The 26,393-nt window shown below is 36.5% G+C and overlaps 3 protein-coding genes across 7 annotated transcripts in view; 1 reads left to right on the top strand and 2 right to left on the bottom strand.

Annotated features, from left to right (window-relative positions):
* Positions 1-8,125, bottom strand: part of fam49bb (family with sequence similarity 49 member Bb) — a 49,506-nt gene extending 41,381 nt beyond the window's left edge. The window contains exon 1 of the mRNA XM_026201178.1: positions 7,973-8,125. The gene's annotated coding sequence lies outside the window, so the exon portion shown is untranslated. The remainder of the gene's footprint in view (positions 1-7,972) is intronic.
* A 645-nt stretch (positions 8,126-8,770) lies between these two features.
* Positions 8,771-11,103, top strand: eef1a1l3 (eukaryotic translation elongation factor 1 alpha 1, like 3). The gene is made up of 7 exons (XM_026201177.1): positions 8,771-8,998; positions 9,080-9,259; positions 9,341-9,637; positions 9,846-9,996; positions 10,091-10,347; positions 10,423-10,657; positions 10,739-11,103. The coding sequence occupies exons 1-7, from the start codon at positions 8,855-8,857 to the stop codon at positions 10,849-10,851; spliced, it is 1,377 nt and encodes a 458-aa protein (XP_026056962.1). The 5' UTR covers positions 8,771-8,854; the 3' UTR covers positions 10,852-11,103.
* A 105-nt stretch (positions 11,104-11,208) lies between these two features.
* The window catches only part of asap1b (ArfGAP with SH3 domain, ankyrin repeat and PH domain 1b), a 77,097-nt gene continuing 61,912 nt past the window's right edge, over positions 11,209-26,393 (bottom strand). For 2 of the 5 annotated variants that reach the window (XM_026201172.1, XM_026201173.1), the window contains 13 exons: positions 25,174-25,265; positions 24,818-25,004; positions 23,684-23,769; positions 19,288-19,403; positions 18,132-18,199; positions 17,849-17,956; positions 17,533-17,758; positions 15,827-15,988; positions 14,794-14,872; positions 14,383-14,441; positions 13,359-13,867; positions 13,141-13,263; positions 11,209-12,230 (listed from right to left, as the gene is read on the bottom strand). In XM_026201172.1, the coding sequence (XP_026056957.1) occupies positions 12,156-12,230; positions 13,141-13,263; positions 13,359-13,867; positions 14,383-14,441; positions 14,794-14,872; positions 15,827-15,988; positions 17,533-17,758; positions 17,849-17,956; positions 18,132-18,199; positions 19,288-19,403; positions 23,684-23,769; positions 24,818-25,004; positions 25,174-25,265 (1,890 nt within the window). In that variant the 3' untranslated portion in view covers positions 11,209-12,155. Of the gene's footprint in view, positions 12,231-13,140; positions 13,264-13,358; positions 13,868-14,382; positions 14,442-14,793; positions 14,873-15,826; positions 15,989-17,174; positions 17,244-17,532; positions 17,759-17,848; positions 17,957-18,131; positions 18,200-19,287; positions 19,404-23,683; positions 23,770-24,817; positions 25,005-25,173; positions 25,266-26,393 lie in introns of all 5 variants that reach the window. The other 3 variants (XM_026201175.1, XM_026201176.1, XM_026201174.1) reach the window with 2 other exon arrangements.

Genomic DNA, 26,393 nt, shown 5'->3' with positions numbered 1-26,393 from the left:
TTTGTTCCCTAAATAACCTATGATTCAACTGAAATAAGGGAACAAATTAATAAATCAAACAAATTCTTAATTCATGAAATCTTTAATTTCCTTTCCCATGTTTACCACACACAGTAAGAAATGCGAAAACGGTGAAAGAGTGAAAGATAATAAAATAAACCGGCGAAATTAGAGGGTTAGACTGTGAAGATTCTGCAAACCAGAACAAAGCAACATAGGGGTGGGGTTGGCGCAGTGGATAAGACGCATGCCCTTGGTGTGAGAGACCCGGGTTCGAATCCACTGTGAGGCACCAATGTGTCCCTGAGCAAGACACTTAACCCCTAGTTGCTCCAGAGGCGTGCGACCTCTGACATATATAGCAATTGTAAGTCGCTTTGGATAAAAGCGTCAGCTAAATGAATAAATGTAAATGTAAATGTAAATGAAGGCTAGAGGCTCGAATGGCATCCAGAGGCATGGTCACAATCTAACATTTATTATTATTATTAGGACTTATTATCCCTCTAATAAACAAACCTTTTATACCACACTTGTCATAATCAGAGCTTATAATTTGTAAATAAATTATTGCTGGATTCAAAACAACAATTAATAGGCGCTGTGACTGACACTGACAATACGTTTTCCCGGAGCATTCACTGACATCACTAAACGGTGATGCAGCATTCACAAGTTTCTGCATGGACTTAACTAGGGCACAAGGGGAAAATGGGATAAGGAAAATGTATAGCCTGTATAAGCAATAGGCCTAACACAAAAATATATATATTTTTTATAATGAAAAAATATATGTGAAATATGTCTGACTTAAATAATTAAGATAACAGTTTTAAAACAGAAGTGTGGTGGCGCTCCATAAGTTCACAGAAAGAAAAGGATGACAACGCGCATTCTGTTTGTTTGCTTTATTTTAGAAGCGCACAAATCTTCTGTTTTTATTGTTAGTGTGCACAAATGAAAGTAAAAAAAAATTGTGGAAAAGACAGTGATGTGATATAAAAAATAACAATTAAAATGTTTGTCTGTTTCACAACCCTTAAGCTACTTAGAGCAGTTAGATAGTTACTCTTTTTCTTTTATAGTTTGATTAAGATTAAGAACAGACAGCAGCACATGATATATTAAACTGCTGTCACTTTAAAAATTAATACAATATACATTCTATTTTCACCCAACAGTTTATGTTCACTTTAGACATAACTGTGTTTAAGTGAATAAATCACAAAGCAGTTTTCTTTGTGTGTATCTGAGCCTTTAGACAAACATCTGATTCCTAAAGTATACTTTGCTTATTCTTGTTTTGCTTCATTTTGGAACATGCACACAGACAGCCACCTGGGGAGCAGTGTTTTTTTCATGTCTTAATGTGCTTTAACATCTTTTTTTACTTTATTAATCAAGCACAACCCGCAGTTTAGCGTCAGTAGTATGAATTTTACAACAGTCACTGATTTACCTAATATGGACATTAAGTTTGGGTTTTTAAGGGAGGAATGAAACTGCACTGATGTAAAAAAGGAAAGACACGCTAGATGGAATAATCTTTTTTATCTTGGAATAAATATTTTATCTAGTTTTCACAATCGTTGGAAACCCTCTGCCATTTTTTTTAAATAAATAAATAAATAACGTTTGTGTTTTGTAGGTCAACGTAGAAGTTATCATAATCCTTGTTCAACAAAAAGGCAAAATAATTTTTCCACTGCTGGCTTTTGGATTATTGGAGAAAACAAGATCTGTGACTAACAGACTTTTATGATTTTTACACATTTTGTTATTGAAGATAATATTTACCTATTACATTTTTTTTTACGAAAATTCTGTTTTCAGTTATTTTTTATGAAATCCGAGAGCTTTCAGACCCTCCATTGACAGCAACACAACTTACATGACTGACACAGAAGGAAATAAACTGTTGAATAAAGTAATTATTTTAGTTTTCTTTGTTCAAGAAGTATTCTTGTAGCATTTCGGTTAAACCACTGATGCCACATTTTTAACAATGTCTTTATTGTTATGTTAGTTGCATTGGTGTCTATGAAGGGCCAGAAATCACTATACAAAATCAACAGAAAAAAAAAAAAGAAAAAAAAAATTGGCTATAAATGAATGACACCGCATTGCATAATGTCAATGCCACCACCAGTTAAGCTTCTGTCACTTCCGTGAATCCTTAATTAAAATCTACAAATTGGAAAGTTAAAATAGATTGCAACATGGAATAGAACAACATGGCTTAAAAAAAAAAAAAAAAAACTACAGTGATTTTTCCAGTTTGGTGTGATAAAACATATCTCTTATCCTATTAGGCATTATATAAAAAACACACAGACACACACATACACAGGTAAATGCTTAAAATTCACAAGTGGCCCATGGACACTTATTGTGTCACAGAACAAAACGTGAAAATATCTTGAGCTCCTATAGTATTAGGAGTAACTTGCTCCCAAATCTACATCAAGAGCAGCATCTGTATGCACATTGTGTGATAAGGTGCTTTTATGGTTTTACGGTAGGTTTAATATTTTACTTGAACATTTCAACTTACTTGAAACATTACAAGCTCGATGAAACATTCCTCTAAAACTATAAATTCACACGTAAATGGCAAAATATAAGATGATGGGTATCCAAAGATTAGTAAGCCTTTTCTTCTGGGCAAAAGAGGGAAATGTGGAGCCGTGGGGTGGACCATCTAAAATCAGCCCAAGCCTCAAGCATGAAGAGTCATGAGCTTAATAATAAGGCAAAAACATGTTTGACTCATATCCTCTTTTAGCTCTGTGAGCACACACCTCAGACGTCAACAAAACCAACCAAATTCTCACTTAGCGACAGCATGACCTCACTAGAATTAGCCATATATGCTACTTATAGTCAGCTCTATTTAAAAAATGTCCCTCATGCTTTCTGACTGAGAGCAGAAAGTTTAGTATAACCCTTCTGCTTCACTGAAGATTGGCTTGTTAAAGGCAACAGATGGATATTGTTGGGTTTCCTTCCCAACTGCTGCCAAGTCATCTGTGCTGGTTACCATGTTCAGCCACCCTCACCATGGAAACAAGAGGGAAGGGGCGCAGTGGGCACACAATATAGTGTCAAAGTGACACAATTGAAGCAAAATTTACACTGTTAGACATCTCTGTAATTTCTAGTTATTTACTGTATATCCCCCAGTATAATACTGCAAATTGGATTCACAGTAAGTACCTGTAATACCCTGCATCATGGGAATTTTCTATGATGTCAAACTCCACATACAGTGACTTACTGTATTATTTTTAAATTACTGTATACTACTGTATTTGTCGTAATGGCCTCTGTGGCGCCATCCCATTGAGGTTGGTTTATTATAAATTATGGGTTTAATGAGGTCACACATATATATATATACATATATATATATATATATATATATATATATATATATATATATATATATATATATATATATATATATATATATATATGTGTATGTTTATTTTTAACTAGTAACACAAATGTTTTCTTCCTCAACTTTTTTTATTAATTAACTATAATGACGCTGAGCAAAGTTCGCCCCTCCTTAAAATATAAAAATGGGGGTAAAAAAAAAAATTCCCTTTTTCATTTCTTCTTCATTCAAGCATATGGTTTCAAGTACCAAATATGCATGTCAACGTGGTGTAAATTTTCAGTTCTATTCAACACTTAACAACTGAAATGTTAAAATCCTGATGTGGAAATCAAGAGAGAAAACTAAATAAAATAAAATCACACTGCTCAGTTCAATTGTTACTGGCTGACATGTGGAGACATGACATTAAGAAACTACAACATTACATGCTGCTGCAAGACAGAGTACAGAGATCGCCTGAGGTTAAAATAAATAAATAAAATGAATTACAGGCCGCAGGGACATGCGGTTTTAATGCTTAACAACACACAATGGTTAATATCATATTCATAACATAAAAATAATTCAACATTGTTAAAAAACAACTACATATGAAAAAGTATTAAACTTAGTAAAAAGAAGTAGTCTACCATTTCAGCAAAAAAGAAACATGAAGTGTATTTCCACGTGGACAGCATCTTATCGGGTAAAGGGCAAACTGAGGTGAAACAGGAAGTTTAGTGAGCTAGTTCAGAGTGAAGATTAGCACTAATAAACTTCCTTATGTCTTTATGCAAATTCTACAGATTATCATTCTGGCAAAAACAGGCATACAGAGAGCACACTTCTCCTGCTTCATATCTTGCAATGGATTGAATACAAACTACTGTAAACACCCTACAAAAATTCATTAAAATTAATAAAAAAATTAAAATTAAGGAAATTGCTTCAACAACTAAAAATACCATCACCGATTTGCACACTGCATTCTTAAAAGGCTTAAAGCACCAATCTTTTACTAACCTCCAGATGCAAAAAAAAAAAAAAAACATTTCCCCAGATCTAACATTCTTACTCGGATGAAGAGATTAACAAAAAGTGCAAATTACAAAAATTAATGCACACTGGCCTATGGCTCACAAAATCAAAATGGAAGAAAAGTGGCTGTAGGTGGACATCTGTTTTGGGGACATCTATCTAACATACTCAGGTGCACTTTTTTTTTTTACATTCAAAAGTTTGGAGGCAGTAAGAGTTTTTTTTTTTTGTTCAACGAAGTTGCATTTATTTGCTTAAAAATAAAAATGGTAATAGAGTAAAAACAGTAATGCAGTAATAATTACAATATGAAAATAATTACACATTTTTAAATGTAATTAATTCTTGTAATGGCAAAGCTACATTTTCAGCACCCATAACTATTTTACTGATTTCTTATTATTATCAAAGTTGAAAACAATGTTATTCCAGGACTCATTAATGAATAGAATTCATTACATTTGATTAATTTAATGCATCCCGGGCCGGCTGAATAAAATTATTCATTTCTAAAAATAAATAAATACTTAACCCCCCAGGAAAGCATACCAAAAATACTCATACTATAAGAACCAACTGCCTCTGAAATTAGCAAAACATGTTTCAAATGCTTTCTAAAGCTTGTATTTTAAACGGGTCATGAACTGCCTTTTTATTATTTCGTACTGTTCTCTGAGGTCCACTTATAACGTTATCAAGATTTTTACATATAAATACTTAGTACATAAAAAAAAAGCTTAAAGTCCTATAAAAAAGGATATATTTTATTTAACAGAAATCGCTTTTCAAAAACTACAATGACCGATTAGTTTGGACTACAACGCATATTTTCCAGGATTTGTGAAATCACAAATATCAATGAATGGGATGAGGCCTGGTTGAGCTGCACTAGAGAAGGCAACGAGTGTGGTCACTATGTCGGAGACACGCTAGCTTTCCAAAGGCAGATGGACTAGGAGTGGTTATAATCATTCAGGTTAAAACTGTTTTTGACTCAATTTTTACAGTAAAGCAAGCAGACGAATACAGCATATAGCTATAGTAAGGGGCATGAAATTCCCAAGCAGGGGCCGAGTGCTGTCAATCACAACACACCCTGGCATAGCTGACCAATCACAGCAAATTTTGTATTTCAGAAGGTGGGCCTTCATTTGATACAAGAACTGTTTGAGCCGTTCATGCCAGACTGGGGAGAGAGGTGTTGCAATAATGTAAAATATGTGAAAAATAATGTGTTTTTCGAACAACCTAGTATGAGATCATGTTCTAGTTCACCCAACCCCCCCCCCCAAAAAAAAACAACTGACTTTATAAAAGAGCATAATAGGACCCCTTTAACAGTCTGGTGTTACAACCACACCGTAATGCATTGTTCAAATGATTTATTTCTAGATAAACCTTAGAGAGAAAGAGAGAGAGGTTAAGCACGTATGAATACGTGCATCTGTGCATCTCTCATCTTGTTCGGCAAATAGTGAGCAATGCTATTAATAGCGAATCTTTAAGCTGAACTGCTGAACTGCTACTCAAGAACCTTGCTACTGAAAAATGTCATGTCGCTTTTTCAGCTGCGAAACTATTTTGCTAATAAACTCGCGGGGCAGCGCCGATGACATGACCCCTTTAATTATTGAATTCCTTTTTCAGCCAAATATTTATTGCAAAGGAAGAGCCTTAACCTTTAACCTTAGAACCTTTTGGTTTTGCATGGCTGTGAAAAAAAGGATATTTTAAAAAGGGATCAGCCTTTTGATATGTATCAATCCAACTTCCTGTTTCAATAGGAAATGTGTCAAAACAGGAAAGAAAACTGAGCTTTTCAAACCATTTCTTGGTGTCTCCAACAATGAATAACAATTCGTGTACTTTCCAAAAAAAAAATAAAACATTCCCTGAGGAAATTCCACTTTTGCTCCAACTGCAAGGCCTTTTGAAAAATGATGCGTCCTGTCAGCTAACCTGTAGATAACACAATGAAACATGCACCATACAAATATTACAGCTGATATTTTAGCCATGAGTCAAGAACACAAGGAGATGATCATAAGCTTGACTAGTTTAAAAACCCAACCACTCAAAGGTACCTTTACTTATGACATACATCTGCCCGTTAAACAAGCAGAGCCACAATGTTTACCCCTCACAGTCTGACATGCAGGCAAGGCCATGTGTGCAAAGCCTGCCACAGTCCAATGTGTTTTACAAGTTAAACATTTTTTTTTACCATTTTGCAAACAGTAGCCTGCCTCAAAGGTCATTAACTTGATGATTTACATGCAACATTTACATTACAACTTATATTTTGGAGTAAAGTGATTTGACATTACAAACAACTAAATAAAATGTACATAAAACGATGATCCATTCAGTTTGCTTCCTGATGTGCTACAATGATCTAAATGCAGACCCACTGTCCAACATCCACCTACACATACGGACAGGATTCCACATAAAGAACCAATCTCAATCTGGCCAAGACTTAAAACATAGGCTATGGCGCTGACACGCAACAAAGTGTCAGAAACCACCAGATCAGAGTCTTCCTGTATGCTATGCTTGACTTCAAGCCTCACCTACATACCATAAAAGGAAAGGGAAGGAGAAGCGATAAGATGTTAATCGAGCAGTGCGGAAAGTATCTGCACATGGATGATTGTGATGACAAAGGTTTTATCCAATACGATCGGAAATGACAGCCTAAACTATAGGAGGTTTATAAAGTATAAAGAGACTGTATTCATCAAGCTGACAATTCATGTCAGTCAGCTGACTATTGCAAATGTTATTTTGGTTTGCATACATCATACCAATGATTTTTATTAAGAAAAACCAGAAGTGGCACGTAATCAAACACAGGTTTTCTGCCATGCAAGGTGTTTCGATGGTGTTTTTTTTTTTTGCAAGTCCTTTCATTAAACTACACATGGATTAAACACACTTAGTCACATTGGATATGTAGTGTACTACACTTGAACACTACATATAAATACCCACTTAGGATCTGGGCAGAAGCATCAGCTGGACTTTATGTCCTTTGACCAATGAATTACCATGAAACACTGTAGAGCTGAGAATGTATACAAGAAGTGTATTTACTACAGAAATTTCCATATGCTTTTAAGATACAAATAATATCCTCTGACTTTTACAGAGCTGTAAATAACGATTCATAAATTGCCTGATATTTCCAGGTTTTCCATAACCACAGGAACATTCTTGCTTATGAAAACGGTAAGATCATACAGTAGCAGGTCTTACCAATGTTGCACAATGCATGGCAGAAGTTACATTGCATTGCACTCTATGACACATAGCTGCTTTACTTTTTTCACCCACAAATGCATCTAAACCCTATCAAGCACTAATGTTTCATCTGTTCCGGTCTATAACGTTACCCTTTTAAACAACGGATGGCCACTGGTGCCATCGTGCTGAAAGCACACCGCTTAGTAACATGCTGTACTATAGCACTAATGCATCCAGAGTTATGGATATACACAATAAAACCCGGCACATGCAGCATAAAGACATAAGAGAGGAATGAAGACAAACCTTTGATTGTGAAGCGATGAAAAGCACGTATGGAGTTTAGGTAGCACGCTATAAGCTCCAGGGAGAAGGCTTTAGATCTCTCTCTCTCGCTCGCTCGCTCGCTCGCCCTCTCTCTCTCTCTCTCTCTCTCGCTCTCTCTCAGCTGTCTATCTTACCGAATGTTATTTCCGGGTTAATAAAACGTCATGTGCTTCTCGAATTTATTTTAACCAAACACCGTAAATCAAGCTCCATGTATTACCATATAAGAAAACCATGTATACTACTACTTAAATATGTGGTCGCATGTGCATTAGATATGAGATGATTGTAATAATATAACTGAAGTTAACGAAGCATTCAGTGCGCCCCCTGTCGGTCAACTTGTGCTGTTGCTCATAAGCGACAGATCTGACCAAGTGATTAAACCTATTCTTGTTACGCACACCTGTGCAAATGCAACAAGTTTACTTTCCTCATCTGGCCTCATCGACTATTAACTACTGTTATTAGAAAAAAAAGTGTGGTACCTGTCAAGCCAAGTCATCTTTATTTATATAGCGCTTTAAACAAAATACATTGAGTCAAAGCAACTGAACAACATTCATTAGGAAAACAATGCGGTATCTGTCAAGTAGAAGTTTTGAATTTTTATTTATTTATTTCATTATATTTACATACAGGAGTAGGCATATGCTTTATATAACAAGTTAGACTATTTTAATTAATTGTGGGCGTGGTCATTATTCCATCAAGCAGGCTCAGCCTTTATTGATCACAACAGGACTTAATCAGCAGCACCCATATTTAAGCGTTCCCTTTGTCGTTTGAGTTTACTGTGGCTTGGGAAAAAGGAGCGTGTTGTATTTGGTGTGTAGAACAGGTTCTAAACGATCTGCAAATATGGCTAAAGAAAGAATCCATATCAACATGGTCATAATTGGCCATGTAGACAGTGGCAAATCCACAACCACTGGTCACCTTGTCTACAAATGTGGAGGAATTGACCCCAGAACACTGGAGAAGTATGAGAAGGCTGCAACCCAGGTTAGTATTAACTTTAATTCCCTTTTATGAGTGTTTAAATGTTAAACCACCATTTTTTTTTCTGTCTCTCTCCTTTCCAAGATGGGAAAGAGTTCCTTCAAGTATGCCTGGGTTCTGGACAAACTGAAAGCAGAGAGGGAACGTGGCATAACCATTGATATTTCCCTGCTGAAATTCAACACTCAGAAATACACCTTTACTATAATTGATGCACCTGGTCATCGTGATTTCATCAAAAACATGATCACCGGGACTTCACAGGTATTGATGCATCTTCAGGAGTTGAACTCTTGAATTTTATCTGGGTTTCTTTTCTTGTACTTATCATTTTCTATTTCTTAGGCTGATGCTGCTCTCCTGATTGTCTCTGCTGCAAAGGGTGAGTTTGAGGCTGGGATTTCTCGCAATGGTCAGACGAGAGAGCATGCTTTGCTGGCTTACACCCTTGGGGTCAAACAACTCATGGTCTGTGTCAACAAAATGGACCTCACCGAGCCACCGTTTAGCCAGAAACGTTATGATGAAGTGGTGAAGAGCGTTTCTGTCTTCATCAAGAAGATTGGCTTTGAGATCGGTGCTGTACCTTTCGTACCAGTTTCTGGTTGGAGTGGCGAGAACATGATTGCCCCATCCCAAAAGGTAATGCCATTTTTCTTAACTGCCTTCCCATGAGGACCTAGACCTCTCCTGTTCATGTAGAGGTTCCTACCTGCAGAGTTCAGCTCCAATACTACTGTCTGTAATGATCAAGTGCTCCTAAAAATTATAGCTGGGTGTTTTTGAGCTGGACTTTCAGGAAGGCAGGATTGGGCACCCCTGATCTGCTTCCCTCACTTACCTGTTTCAGATGCAATGGTTCAAAGGGTGGAAACTCAAGAGGAAAGAAGGCCACTCAAATGGTAAAACCTTGTTGGAAGTGCTCAATTCTCTTCTTCCTCCAGTACGCAATGTGAGCAAACCACTGCGCCTTCCCCTACAAGATGTCTACAAGATTGGCGGTGGGTAAAAATGCCTTAATGGGTATAAAACCCCTTGTTTGAGGTCTCTTGACCTCTACTACGACTGTCTAAACTGGGTTTTCCCCCTCCAAAGGTGTTGGCACGGTCCCTGTGGGTAAGATTGAGACCGGGGTCTTAAAACCTGGAATGGTGTTAACCTTTTCTCCAGCAAGGTTGACTGCTGAGGTCAAGTCAATTGAGATGCATCACCAGGAGCTTAAGACTGCCCTTCCTGGCCACAATGTAGGCTTCAACGTTAAAAATGTGTCTGTAAAGAACCTTCGGAGAGGTGATGTGGCAGGTAACTCCCAGCAGGACCCACCATCGGATGTCAGCAGTTTCATTGCTCAGGTACAGTAGCTCTGCTTTTGTTTGAATTGTGAACAAACTGACTAACTGTAACCCTTCTCTTGCATATTTCAACAGGTCATAATGCTGAACCACCCAGGCAAAATCAAGGTTGGCTACTCCCCTGTACTAGACTGCCACACAACTCATGTTTCCTGTCGTTTTGCTGAACTAAAGGAGAAGCTTGATCGGCGTACGGGGAGGAAACTGGAGGACTTTCCCCAGTATCTGATGTCGGGAGATGGTGCCACAGTCAAACTTGTCCCAAACAAACCCTTGTGTGTGGAGAGCTTCTTTCATTATCCACCTCTAGGTAAGAAACTGGATTTTATGGATTTTAAGTGACCATATTCCTGTCAAAAGAAGCCTGGTTTGAATTTAATTGTTTCTTCAGGTCGATTTGCCGTAAGGGACTTGAAGCAGACCGTTGCTGTTGGAGTAATAAAGTCTGTGGAGAAGACGGACCAAGCTAAAAAGACCTCACAGAAAGCTCCTGTATCAAAATGAGTTACTCATTTGTCTCTTTTATAATACTTTATTTACCAGCAGTCTGGTATATGAACTGAAACGTTCTTTAAGTTGAGCACTTCTGTATAGTTTTGTAACACTTTATTTTTCCTTAAAGTGAAGCCGCTTTTAATGCGTTGCTGGTGTATTGGGTTGTTTAAAGTGACTCTAGGGCCCAATATGATGTTTGGCATGGCTGTAGAGAGAAGCCTTGTATGCTGCTGGACTGCAAATAAATTTGAGTTTTCACTTGAGTTGTTGCTTTTTTTTTTTTAAGTCCACTTGTAGCAGTGTTGGTGAGTTTACTATCTGAGTGGTTTGTAACTTGATAAAACCTCATAATTGAGAAATGTGGAGTCTTGTTTAACATGTAATTTTATTGATGATGGAATGGTAAGTGAGGAACATGGTAAGACAGTGGACACTGTCCTCAGAATCTGCAGTCAAAAACCTGTAGCACATTAGACCTCTTTTCTTTCCCCTCTACACTGAATACTGGGTAAGTGCAGAGAAAGAGGTGACTTGCCTATTCAAAAGAGGATTGAAACTTAAAATCCAACTGTGCTTTTGAATTAAACCTAATACCATGATCAAGTTTGGGAGAACGATCTCATCTACCAGAAAGCATGGTACACTTGGTAAATTCAAGACTGACCACCCTAGCTTCCAATGTGAGATTGGTGTTGTCTTTCATTGGGAATTTGAACCGCTACAGAAGCTGATCTTGAGCTCTAACATGGGGTTACCGGCAGCAAGGATAAAGCATAGATTCCAATTGTAATACAGTACATGTCTATCACTTAACCATAACATTAAAAAGTAAACTTCCATATTTCAAAAGTACTTCAAGTATCCAAGACCTCTCAAAACACAATATTAAAGATGAAGGGTGACCTTTCTGTTTACAGAACTGCTGTAGTATAGAGCATTTTCCTTCAATAAGACTGTAGTAAAAGTACTTGCGTAGATTAAACACTGATATGGAATCACATAGGAACAACCTGTGAAAGGAAACAGGTAATGGTGTATGCATTGCACAGGTTAATCATTTTACACTGAGTAGCAAGAATGGGGAATAGCAAACACAAATTAACATTTCACTCTTAGACATGCTTTAGTGGTGTATTATGAAATGTGACAAACAGCGGTAAATTTAGACATTTTATTTACACTCTGTCTCTTATGACGGAAAGGTTATAATGTGTTTTTCATTGTGGTTCCATCTTCCTAAAACTTGCATGATTGATTCAGCAGCTAAGTCAAGTGGGTCCCATTGGTGGAGGTGGAGGACTGACATTTATGTGTCAATCAGACAGGATATGAACAAAAGACATGGGAAATACACCTTTCCTGTCCGGCTGCCCCTCGATGTGTCCAATCTAAGGACAAAAAAGAAAGGCTGCAATCAGAAAGTGGCTATAAATGCAAGTCTAAATCAAGTAAGGAATAACTGATGATGAACTGCTGAATAACTGAAAATGAATGTCAGATTTAATTTCAATAATTCAAAGGCCTGAAAACAATTCTGCTTTTACCATGGTTAGCATGAACAGGTTTTCATCTTTAAAAGGACATTGTTTGCACAGGGCCTCGCATCTGGCCTATAATATTGTAGTTTATGTATATATATTTATATATTTTATATATAATTTTAATTTGTTAAGAGTAAAAACAGTATTTTTTCTTTCTAAAGGCACTGCACTTGTGGGGTTGAATGCTCTGTGGTTAGACCATTTAAACATTTTAATTACTCAAAATGTTTTGCTTACTATCTTTTTCTCAAAACAAGAAAAAACTGCAATAATTGATTACACTTTACGGTTATTTTCAAAGCTTATTGTTAAAATATACACTCATAGACCTATAGAAAAAGGTTTTTAACAATCCTTTTATTTTGTTCTAACCTTTTGGAAAGGATCTGGAACAACAAAATACTGTTTTTGTAATGTAATATAATATGCTAGAAAAAGCATTTATTGACAGAGAATTGTTCAGCAAATCTTTGCAGAAATAATGACAACATTTTCATAAAAAAGCATGCATGGACCACCAGATGCATGTGAAATTTCCATTCATTAACACAGTAGAGTCCTGAGAATTTTGTTTCATAATCAATATAAGGTAATATGTGATATGGAACTGTAATGTGGTCAAAAACCTGAACTATTTTAAAGAACTAATGGAACATTGGAATGTCTGTTAATCAATCAGAATGTAGAATTTTGAATTCTTCATTCTCATGCTTTGGTGTACGGTTCATGCTTGAAAATTTGGTGCTTTTACACTTACCCACCACTCCTGATCTTCTTCTCCAGTTACTACAATGACCTCACCCTCAACAAAAGTGAGCTCATCATCATTATCTGCCTGACAATCGTAGATAGTCTTCACCCTCCGCATTTTACTCTTTATCTGACAGTAAGCAAAACAAATAGTGTAAGATAGTTTGTTGAAAGCAGCTTGATACATACTTGATTTTTCCAAAGCTTTGGTGACCAAGTCCTTACCGGATTTATTTTCCTGGGCAATGGTACAGGTGTCCCCTGTGCAGATGCTGGGCTTCCATTGGTGTCTTCGCTAGACTGGACAGGTTGAGGAGATGGTTCAGCTGGTGGGTTGATTGTTGGAGGATCTGGTGGTTGGGGCTTGGGAGCCACATCTCCAGGTGGAGGCTTGTGGAGGACCTCAGTGGTTATGGGTTTGGGTGGGGAGATGTCTGTCAGTTGAGGCTTGGGAGGAAGATCTTTCAGCTGAGGTTTAGGGGGTAAATCGCCCAACTGGGGTTTAGGGGGAAGGTCAGATAGCTGTGGCTTTGGAGGCAGTTCTCCTGGTTTAGGGGGTAATTCTGAAGGCTGTGGTTTAGGAGGTATATCTCCAGGTTGAGGTCTATCGGCTAACACAACTTTCTGTGGGTTGTCTGAACTCTGCAGAACCTTCTGGAACAGGACAGTTTCCGGAGGCTGGTTGGTTTTGTCCATAGATGGGTGATGGATGGTGTCTATCTTACGCAGGGCAACTATTGAAAAACAAAACAATGCTATTATGTGTTTTTGGCTCATTTTTGATATAGTTCTAGACAATTTCAGAAGACAAATATGAAGAAATATTTCAACTAGCAAGATGTTAGGTCAGGTTTAAAAAAATTGTAGAGTATAAATTGGAAAAAGAAAACATGTCTCCTTTTTTTCTGCCGTACTATTTTCAAGAATAGTTTTTGTTGAAATGCTCTTGCCTGTTGCATCTTTTAATTGAGTTTCTCCTCATCACTTTAACTGTACACTGGGGTTTGTAAGGGTATTTTTTGTGATGTGAAATTTGATTTGTAATTGTTTCTCTAAGTCTAAATCTTACTGTACTGTAATAGTGGATTGGAAAGGAGTTTAACACAAACTAAATTAAATTTAAATACACGTGTGATTAATCATGAATAACTAGAAGGCCATGAGTGATTAATTACTTAATGGAATTTATTTTATTTCATCATTCAGATGTACCACTGCAACATTCAAAAGCAGAAAGCATGTCACCTACCCTTCTGAGGTAGTTTGGGAAGGACCCGTGGACCAAGTGTGGGCTTTGTGGTGTTGAAACTAGAAATAAAGATCATATTTAAGCCTCAAAGTAATGTCCGATCATATCATATTTACAAGCTCTGTAAAACCAGCCATACTGTGTAAAATGGAACTGTTTTGCATTCCCAAATACATGATGACAAAGTAACATAGAGATATTCAAATGAAGCACAAAAGGCCTTGTGTAAATTTGCAGTCTAAAGTTTGCTGACCTTTCTAATGCAAATACAATTCTAAAAATAGTTCAACAGAATGCTATATAAGCATTGCAAAAGATTTCAACTTGCTTGTGTGAATTTAATTTTGAATCAGTTTTTTTTTTTCAGGCTGTTTTATTTGCTACATTGAAACTTAAAGGATGTTGGTTCACCTTTGCTGTTGGGGGATACCCTCAAATCTGTTAGTTGCAGGAGACATCTTGTTGACAGGAGGTGGTGTTGAATCACTTCCTGGAATGTTGTATAGTGAACATTATACTGTGAATGTCATACATTAACTAATTCCTTAAATATATGTATCTGTTTTTAAAAGCCTACAGAGCTGCTAAGATCACATTTGCAGACTTTTTTTTTTTTTAAAACAAACAAAAAAATAGTTGGGGGTCAGTAAGATATTATATATGTATATATATATAAATAAATAAAAAATACTGACCCCAACCTTTTGAACTGTAGCGTAAAACCAAAATGCATTTAAGTATACGCAAATATCTTCCAGATAGAAGTTTGTTGTGTACAAAAGAAACATTTCCAGGAATACTTTCTGCAAATGTCACTCTATGCCTTTGTATACAAGCAGTATAGCAAAGCAAAATTTATTATGACTATTGTGCTGCGATATAGCAGAAAGGTAACACATTAGGACCAGGCCATGCACAATAATGGTCTTAAATTATGTGATTATTATTTACTTATAAGCTATATAGCTTACATTAACAGTATGTCTTTCTACCATTAATAACTCACAGACCATTATTTTGCCATGGATTTTTCTTTGTCATTACCCAAAATGGCAAGACACATGCAAATCACTGGGGCAGGGTATAACGAGGAGATCAAAAGGTTAGGGATGGGGTCATTAGGCTGAGCCTTTCATTGACTACACTGTCCTCTCAATATTGGTTTTCATAGTTAACATTTTCTGGAATTTAGCATGTAATGACACCACAGAATGAATGGATGAAAATGAGCTGGTAATATAATGTAAAGACTAAACCAAAAGCAATTCCATGAAGCTTAGAGATGGTAAAAACAGGTACTAAGGATGTGTTTCCACTGAAAACGTCTTACATTAATGGAAAGATCTATTCTATGTGGATCTGAGTAAATTAAACCCTACACAAAAAATAAAAACCAGAAATAGTTTGCAATTCAGCCTAGGGTTGTTGACTAAGTATAGCCCACCTTTACTGAGCGGGGTGTGGGAGATAGGGGTGGGGGGGTCGGATAGCGTGCGTTTGTGTCCAGGGGGAGGGGGCGGGGGCCTCTTCTTTGACAGGGTGGAGCTGCCACTAGCGGGGGTTTGGGTGGCAAGGGTGGAGGGGGGCAGGTTCAACAAGGGAGGGGCTGGAGGGAAAACAAACACAAAACAAGAACATGCAGTGATATCATGAGGAAGAATGGATACTGTCATTTAACATGGGTCTGTTGAAGATACAGGAAGACGGGTGACAGGACAGAAAGATAAGTAAATAAAAAGAAAGGATGACAGTGAGGGTAACTACTTGGATAAGATAACAATTGCTACTGAAACTGAAGCAGGCCAGGTACAGTACGTGGAAGAGGAGACACTAGATGAAGTTGGAGAAGGACATCAAGACACCACAAAAAATTCGACTAAGATTTATTCTCATTTCAATGAAAGAGAAAACGGAAGAAAACCAATCTATTCTACATTACGTATTTTAAAAAGACAGTCAATAGCCAGTGAAAAGCTCAGTCAGAGAGGACAAGGAAAAGGACGAGACACAAGCAAACAACAATTGAACAACTTCAGCCACTTTTGCACTTGAGTTGTTACTAAGGAAAGTCAAACCATCTTTTTACTACTTATGATGAAATGCAGCAGATTCCTCAAGTGAAAAGTAAATTTGATGTATTGAATCTGATTTGTCTGCTAAACTTTAATAAAAGAAGTGATGCATTTGTGGTTTTAGTGATTATATAGTCCAAAACCAGAAATGTGCAGCATCTATAAGTATAAAAATGAATTAAATGAATTACACTACCATTCAAAAGTCTCTTATGCTCAACAATACAGTAAACAGAATATTGTGAAATATTATTACAATTTAAAATAATTGTTTTATTTTAATATATTATAAATGTTAATTTTGCAGCCAGAAATCATTCTAATAATATGCCGACTTAGTGCTCAAGAATTTTTAAAACTGCTTAATACTTAAGAAATACCTTTTTTCAGGATTCTTTAATGCAAAAAAAAAAAGAAAAAAAAAAAAAGCTTAAAGAACATAATTTAATTGAAATAGACATCTTTTGTAATGTGATGTCATTATTGTCACTTTTGATCAATTTAATCTGTCCTTGTTTCTGAAAAGTATTTATTTCTTTTAAAAAATTATACTGCCCCCAAACTTTTAAACGGTAGTGTACTTTCATATAAAAATTTAAAACATTGTTCACTGTGAATGCAGCAGTTTCAGTTTTAGACACAGCTATATGATCACAGAATAAGGTCGTTAAATAGATTAAATAAGCAGGAGAGGTTTATGCAAATAAAAAAGATAGTCACTGATGTATTGTCGAGTGCTAGCCAGAGTAGCATAGTGGGAATGTGAGCCAAGGAAAGCCAGAGAAGGAGCTGTAAGAGACGAGAAAAAGAGAAAAATACAGAGCGAGAACAAAGAAAAGATGGAAAAAAGACTGGATGACATTTAGTTGACTGTAAAGGTTTTAGGATGACAAACTGAACTAAAGCTAAAGATGCAAAGAACTGGTATAAAACATATGACTACATCAGAATACATTGAATAAATAGCTTTTATGAATGTAAATAGTTTTTATAACATTGATATATTTATTTATGGAATGGGCAAGATTGTAAGAACAAGTTTTATGCCCAAACATTTGATTCTGGGTTTCTGGGTTACCTTTGCCTGTATTCCTAGGAGGCAGAGGTGGGGCATCTGAGACTGGAGAGGACGGACAGTCGGTGGAAACACTGTGCATCTGATTGGAGAGTGCAGTATATGACAGGCGCTGTTTATCACGCTGGCCAGTGAAACCAGGAATATAGAGCTTGTCATGAGGAGACAGACTGTAAGAGTGACAGAAACTCTGTGGCCGGGGAGAACGATCTTTCTTAATGGGACTGGGCTGCGAATGAAAAACAATGAGAAAATCATTCAGTCTGTGAGTCGAGAAATGTTGAGTATTATAAGAGAGGTTCAAGGGAGAATGTGTTACTTTGTCATCCAGATCATCGTCACTCTCATCAAGCTCCTCCAATCGGAGATTCCATTCATATTCCACATGGACTTTAAGATTAAATTTTCCTGCAGCGGCTTGTACCAGCTAAAATACACGCATACAGAAATATAAGTCAGATCTTCAAAAACAACATAATCTTTAAACCCTGAGGCCACATCTTTGCTGCCCCCTATTGTTCTTATATCATGATGGACGTATTCAGAGCAGTTCAAGAGTTTCCACAGGAAGGACTGTATCATGTGACCCACAAGTTACTCACCGCTTCCTCACACTGGGTGATTTTCATCCGCCTGGCCACATCCAGAGCTGTTTCTCCGTTCTGATTGGCTGAGACAAAAAAGACACACGTTAACCAGATATTATTCATATTGTTTGCCATGAAACAAGATGGTGGCTAAGCATTGGTAAATATACAGTATATGGCTAATATGACAAGCTGACAATTATTATATTTTTATGTTACAGTCAATCACGCATAAATGGCCAATATTGTAATTTTAGACTATTTTGTCAAGATAACACATACAATCTCGAGTTTAAAAAAAATCTTTAAAAAAATTACACTGAAAATCTAAATTCCTGTGTTTTATATGCCATTTAAATGTCAGTGCATTTAGGCATCACAAAATTATCAATTATAGTATGAAAAAATTTATAAACATTAATTTAAAATATATATATATTTTTTGTTTGTTTTATAAATATAATTTTTATATTATATATATATATATATATATATATATATATATATATATATATATATATATATATATATATATATATATATATATATATATATATAAACATACATCCATCCATTTTACATTTTACCAATTCCAAACCGCATCAATCTTAATGACTACTATAAATTTAGTCTTTAATCATTCATAAATAATATATAATTGTCCACAAAGGGTGGAAGTGAAAAAAGTCTTATACTCAGGTGTGCATAATTATTAAGCAGGTTTTCTTTTACAGATAAAATGAGACCTAAATGAGCCAAAAAAAAAAAAAAAAATGTTTTTAACTCCGACTGAAAAGTAAAAAATAATTAAATGGCCATTAGGAGGATGCAATACATATAATGATAATGCAATACTAACAATTGCAAAGTTAAGACATGGAGAGCGAAATGCTCATTGCACTGAAATTGGTCAAATGTGTTTGGAAAAAAGGTATGATCAGAATATCAACTTGCATAATAATCATACAAGCACTGTATAATTAATTATAGTATATAAGAATAGTATATGGTCAATTGTATGTGTGTGTATACATGTATATAATGATATTGTGAATGCTTATAAGTACATGTATTTATATAATTAAGCATAGTATTAAAGAATAACTATATTTGGTAAAAGCTAAAGAAGTACAGTAAATCAGGTAAAACCACACATGCTTGTGTAACTCACTGATATCAGTAGCTGGTTTGCCTCTCAGCAGTAATTTGAGGCATTCGTGTTTCTCATACATGCAACAGTAGTGCAGGGCTGTGTTTCCCCTCTCCGTCTGTTTATCCAGATTCCCACTGGAGACAGAGACATACGGAATCAAATTTTCCTTGATCTTCTGACATATAAGTGTTTATTGTGCTATTAAAGACACATATTAAAACCAACCTGCAGCAATTTTGCCATGTGTTATGTGGAACTGCTAACATGTTAACAAAATCATCATCTCCAAAGTGCTTTTTAATGTAATTCAAATCTGTAATTGAGGCTGACATTAACAAGATTTTCACTCCTAATGAGCCACTTCACACTTCTCAATTTGGGTCAGCGGTGACTAAACAGCACACATGGGGAGAGAGCAAGTGAATGACCCAATTCTGTTTACCTAGTGGGAATCACAGCAAAGGAAAGAAAGAAAAAAAACAGGCTACACATCACATCTAAACCAGTATAGCCCTGCTCTGTGAGAACAGATATTTTTCTGACCCAGTTTGAAGTTCATTTTGAACATTTTCTTTTGTGATCACTGCAACACTGTAAGATTTAGGGTTAAAATGTTGAAGGGATAATGTTATTTTCCACATTGGAACACTAAATATTTTTGCCCAGTGTCAGTGCTCTTTTGATTCTGCATTAAGATTCTTATCTGGTGTGTCAAACATATGTCTGTGTGCTGTCAATGAATCTGTGAATGTTCACCTATAAACACACACATAAAGATTACTTTAGATATTATGTTGTTAGGATAGTGCATTACTATGGTTAAGTTGAGAGGAGCATCTGTGTTCTTAATTGGTTACATAGCATAAAACACATTAATGCCCATAATGCAACAGCATAATAAATGTTTCTCGACCATCTAATCAGCTTATTAGGTTCATGTGACACTGAATAATTCACTGAATAATAGGTCAAACTTCTTGGAGGAGTCTTGGAGGAGTTGGATGTGCTGCTATCAAACTTTCCTGAAGATGGTACTCCTTTGGTACTGCTTGGTGACTTCAATATCCACCTAGATAAACCCCAGGCTGCTGACTTCAAAACTCTTTGATCTCAAGCGAGTGTCTACTACAGTGACTCACAAATCAGGCAACCAACTGGACATCATCTACACGTGCTGTTGCACCGTGGACAACTCTTCAGTTGCTCCACTGCACACCTCATACCACTTCCTCATTACTGCTAACCTAGCACTTACTCCTGAAGCGGCACACACTCCAACGCAGGTCACCTTTCGACGGAACCTACACTCACTCTCTCCATCTCGCCTATCTTCTGTGGTTTCATCCTCGCTTCCTGCACTCTCTGTTTTCAGCTCTGGACACGAACAGTGCCATGGACACTCTTTGTTCCACTCGTGCCTCTTGCTCTGACAACTTTTGCCCACTGTTGTCTAGACCAGCACGCACCACCCCATCTGCCCCCTGGCTGTCCGAGGTTCTCCGTGAACATCGCTCTTAACTCAGGGCTGCAGAGAAGAAATGGCATAAATCAAGAAACTTTACCAACCTCAGTGTGTTTCGGTTTCTCCTCTCTTCCTTCTCTGCAAATGTCTTCACTGCTAAAACATCCTACTACCACAACAAAATGAACAACTGTTGTGACACTCAGACACTCTTCAAAACTTTCTCTTCTCTTCTTAATCCGCCTCCATCACCTCCTCCATCGACTCTTACAGCGGATGACTTTGCAGTTTTCTTCAAAAATAAGACAAGAACCGTCAGTGACCAATTCTCCACACCGCAGACTGAGGATAACTTCACAATGACCGATGTACACTCTTTCTCCTCCTCTCCACTCTCAGAGATGAACGTTTCCAAATTTATCCTGTCCAATCATCCTACTACTTGTCCACTTGATCCGATACCCACTCACCTCCATCAAGTGATCTCTTCCTCAGTCATACCTTCACTTACTCACATTATCATCTCCTCTCTTCACTCATACACTTCACTCACATTTCCCTCAGCATTTAAGCAGGCTCGGGAAAGCCCACTGCTTAAGAAACCATCTCTAAATCCAGCGGTTCTAGAAAACTACATCTATCCCTTCTGCCATTCATTGCAAAGACACCTGAGCGAGCAGAGTTCAACCAGCATTCTATGTTCCTTGTACAGAACAATCTCCTGGACAGCAACTAGTCTGGCTTCAAAAGTGGCCACTCCACTGAGACTGCCCTGGTCTCGGTTACTGAAGCCCTGCGACTGGCAAGAGCAGCTTCCACCATACTCATCTTACTGGACCTGTCTGCTGCTTTTGACACTGTTAATCACCAGATTATCCTATCCACCCTCAGAAAGATGGGCATCTCTGGAGCCGCACTCCTGTGTGTTAAGTCCTACCTCTCAGATAGATCCTTCAGCGTGTCTTGGAGGGGTGATGTGTCTAAGTCACAACAACTTGCTACTGGGATTCCTCAAGGCTCAGTACTTGGACCACTTCTCTTCTCCATCTACATGACGTCATTAGGATCTGTCATTGAGAAGCATGGCTTTTCTTATCACTGCTATGCTGATGACACCCAACTCTACTTCTCATTCCAACCTGATGAACCGACGGTAGCTGCTCACATTTCAGCCTGTCTGAGTGACATTTCTAGCTGGATGAATGACCATCACCATCATCAGTTAAGCTTCACAGACCACATTGCTACAACGCCCCGGTCCTGCAGATTTGCCTTATACAACATTAGGAAGATTAGACCCTTCCTATCAGAGCAAGCCACCCACCTTATTGTCCAAGCTCTTGTTCTCTCCAGACTAGACTATTGTAATGCTCTCCTGTCAAGCCCCTGCAATTGATCGAGAATGCAGCAGCGAGGGTTGTCTTCAATGAGCCAAAGAAAGCTCATGTTACTCCTCTCCTCATCAGGTTACACTGGCTACCAGTAGCCGCTTGCATCAAATTCAAGGTACTAATGCTTGCCTACAAGACGACCACTGGCATGGCACCAACATACCTAAACTTACCTGTTAAATCTTATGTGCCCTCCAGAAGTTTGCGTTCTGCAAGTGAACAACGCCTTGTGGTGCCATCCCAAAGAAGTTTAAAATCACTCTCAAGGACCTTTTCCTGGACTGTGCTGAGCTGGTGGAATGACCTCCCAATCTCAATTCGAACAGCTAAGTCTTTACTCATTTTCAAGAAACATCTAAAGACTCATCTTTTTTGCCAGCACTTAACCAACTAATTGTAGCACTTTTCCTTTTCTTGTCTTTAATATTTAAAAACAAAACAAAACAAACAATCAAACAACAACAACAAAAAAACATCCTGGCTATGCGTCCGGTACTAGACTAACTGAGACTTGTCATGGCACTTGTATACTGTTGTTGTTCTCTTGTTGACCTGACTGCTTCTATTGTTCTCATTTTTAAGTTGCTTTGGATAAAAGTGTCTGCTAAATTATTAAATGTAAATGTTAAATGTAAATTAATTCTGTTGCAATGATGGCTAAGAATTAATCTTTGTCGTCAGGAATGAATTAGAATAGAATAAGCAATATTGATATATTTTTACTGTATTTTTTTATCAAATAAATGTACAGTAGTTTCGGTGAGTGTACATTTTACAGACACCAACCTTTTTTAAGTAGTATATGAAACTAACATGTTAACATGGAAAAAACATCACTTAACATTTTAATATATTCATATAAATATTAATATCATATAATCCTAATTATCCCCATTACAAGTAAACAGAAATTGTGCAAATACTGGCTCACCTAATACTAAATTTATCACAGTAAAAATTTTGCCATGGAAAAGAACTCGGAGCATGATATCTTTCAAATGTAATCAGAGAGGAAGTGAGAATTGGGGAATGGAAAAACTGGAGTGGACTCCAGTACAGAGTGAGTTGTCCAAAAAAGTAAAAATAAAACAATCCCAGCTGTCTGGGTCGGATTTACTTCCCTTATGCTGTCATATTTCTTTGGAGACAACCATTAATGCAAACCTGGATTAGTTTCAGTGTTCTAGTTCTCAGGGAAATCGAATTATGATTATTTACTAGGATGTGAACCAAGAGTAGTCCTGGCTCAGACATCACCTGATCTTCAAATACTGTTATATAACTTTAATCCACACAGCAGAAAGCAAACTTGGATAAAGTTGAACTTAAATTATTATCTGCATTATAATCCCTTCAAAAGTACTGGTGCTTGTACATGAACACCTGCTATCCTAAGAAAAAAAAAAACATTAAAACCTCAACCGGTTTAATCATTAAGCTCTTAATGATAATGGTGATGGAACATAACAAGAGGTGACTGCCTAAAAAGAATCCAAAATATTGATCATAAAAACATGGCCATGAGTGTATCCTCCCAGTTTTTGTGGCTGATGTTCCATACCTGTTCTGGACAAGGAAGTCGACCAGGTGCAGTGAGGTGTGGTCAGCTGTCTTCACGGCGTAGTGCAATGCAGTCTCTCCTCCTTCCTACAAAAAAATCCATAATTTGGTCTTAATAACCATCTCTTGACTTGTTGTGTAAAATAGGAAGGATAACAAATAAAATAATGTAGCAAATCTATTATCAGTGTACTAATTCAATTGTTTATTTATTTATTACTTATTTCAACTTATATCAACTTTGAAGTTTCAAAATGCATTAAAAAGAGAAAGTAAAACATCTATGTATTAAATAAACTTAATAATTATTCTTCTTATTATTTTTAGCAGCCCTACAAATATTTATACATAAAGACCACACAACAGCGGGGCATAGCTTTTTAATAATAATAATAAAAATAAATGTTTTTTAGTGGCAAAATGGCATATTAGATTGATTTCTGAAGGATTATGTGACAATAAAGACATTTAATAAAACAGAAAACAGTTATAATATTATAATAATTTTAAGATTTTAGATTTTTTTGATCAAATAAGATAAATGCAGAGATTTATTTTTTTTAAATCTTACTGACAACCTAAACTGTGTTATGTAATGTTGACGTGATCGCCCTAAAATATCTGTCTTATAGCGTTTCTAACATGGCCATGGTCACGGCTTCATTTCTGAAGATTCAACAAAAGATTAACTAAAGTCAGCTCATGCTAGGGCAGAGGCTACATCATAAAAAGTGAAACGCAGATCACTTTAGATGTTTTTGCGACTGCACCCACTCAGAGGAGCTGTTTATCTCTGAGACGGTGGCTGAATTACCAAAGTCATTAGAATGAAAACTGGGCACAGTACGAGATCAAGGCAGAGTATTCAAGTCATGTTCAGCATGTCTGCTTTCTGATGTTCACCAGACCTCAAAATCTGTGCTCAAAGATGAGCAAGAGTCACTCATCCATCGTGTCATGTGATAGTAGGGTGTATACACTCTGTACCTGTGGACTTACTATCTCCTCCTAGAATGCTCAGTATGTTTGCTTTCAAGTACCACTTAATTTTTTTAATGAAAAACAAACTGGTGAATGAAAAAGTGAGCCTATTTTCCCACTGTCCTAGTTACTACACCTACATGCAGTCACTCACCTGTCCTCCTTCAGGTAGTGGTTCCATAAGCTCTACCCCCTCAGCATACACCTGGATGAGAGCTAGTAGGTCATGTGACCTGACGGCCTCAAATAGCTCACTCATCTTGGCTGCTGCCGAGCTGCAGGTTTTTCTTGCGAACTTATGATCTACATACTTTGCATTGATAAATTCCTTACGAACAGTCCTAAGATTAAATCGAAAGACAAGAAAATAAAACAGGGATGTCATATTAATTTGCAAAAATATTAAAAAAATGTGAAAGCACATATCATTTAATAGAAAGACTTTTTAAATACACTGGAAACTGAAATATAATATGATAATTCATTTTTACATTTGTCATGCATACTTACATGTCACTAGCAGGAGTGGGTTTAGGAGAGGGGCAAGGAAGATTTCCCTCCATTATTTCATTAAAACTACTGTTTCCCACATTCTTGGCCAGCTGAAATCAAAGAATAGAATAAAACAAAATAAATTACGCATAAATTATATCTAATACTTAAAAATATGATTAAAAAATTTATATTCATGAAATATGTAGTGAGCTATGGTTTCAACGAACTAACCCCAAATTTTCTATATTTTATTGCTATACTAAAGTGTTGGGCCAAGGCCTATTTTTTGTTGAATTTAAAGCTTGGCCTGTTATAACATGCATACTAGGGATGGTAAAATTAACCGATTTGCACCGGTGCATGCATCAGCATAAAAGTTAACTATACAATGCATTGATTTAAAAGAGTGTGCATCAGATACAAGTTGGGACTCTATTGCGATGCATCGTTTTAACATATTTGCATTGGTAAAAACTGATTTATTTATATATAATTATTAGTAGAAGCACTATACTTTTATTATTTAGAATGTGACCAATACTTTGTTATCTATATTTTATATGTTGAATGATTTCTCCTCTCTAAACTGTTTGTCAAGCGCATTATCTCATCATCACAACTATGTGAATATGACATATCACAACACTACAGAGAGAGAGGCATGTCCTGAGAGTCACATAGAATATAGATTTACATGGCAGAGGTAGAGCTGCATCTTCCTCCAAATAATCATAAAGAACCACACAAGTATTTGTTCCATTGAATCGTATTGCATTGATTCGCATTGTGTTAAATCAAATCAAAATCAGATCGCACTGCATCATAATAGGGGTAAATCACAGTTGCTGCTTCATATGTATCTTTAAATGTATCGTATCTTTAAATATGAATTGAGATGCATATCACATCAGCCTCAGTTATGGAGATGCACATTCCTAATGCTTGAATAATACTTATCATATTGATGCATTTACTCTTGGTTATGATGCTTTTTGCTTGGCAAAACCATTACAATTAAAATAATGTTATTAAAACTTATATACTATAATAGTTTTTTAAAGAACATTTTGAATGAACAATTGTTTGTGTCACATTTAGTAATTAAGTAATGTGTTATTATTGTTTATTTAGTTTTAAATATTTATATTTATTTCAGCGTTAGAGTTTATTTTCCAGTTAGTAATTTACGGCTTTAGATTAATATTGTCAAGCCAACTTTTCTAATTTCAATTTAG

This window comes from Carassius auratus, chromosome 24 (assembly GCF_003368295.1).
Source record: "Carassius auratus strain Wakin chromosome 24, ASM336829v1, whole genome shotgun sequence".
Classification (NCBI taxonomy): domain Eukaryota; kingdom Metazoa; phylum Chordata; class Actinopteri; order Cypriniformes; family Cyprinidae; genus Carassius; species Carassius auratus.
This window is presented reverse-complemented; position numbering and strand designations above follow the sequence as displayed.

Bases quoted from the DNA above. Each gene is read 5' to 3' on its own strand.
- eef1a1l3 (XM_026201177.1), top strand. From the start codon at position 8,855: ATGGCTAAAGAAAGAATCCATATCAACATGGTCATAATTGGCCATGTA. The intron at 9,638-9,845 runs GTAATGCCATTT...TACCTGTTTCAG, and splicing joins TGATTGCCCCATCCCAAAAG to ATGCAATGGTTCAAAGGGTG. The intron at 10,348-10,422 runs GTACAGTAGCTC...ATATTTCAACAG, and splicing joins TCAGCAGTTTCATTGCTCAG to GTCATAATGCTGAACCACCC.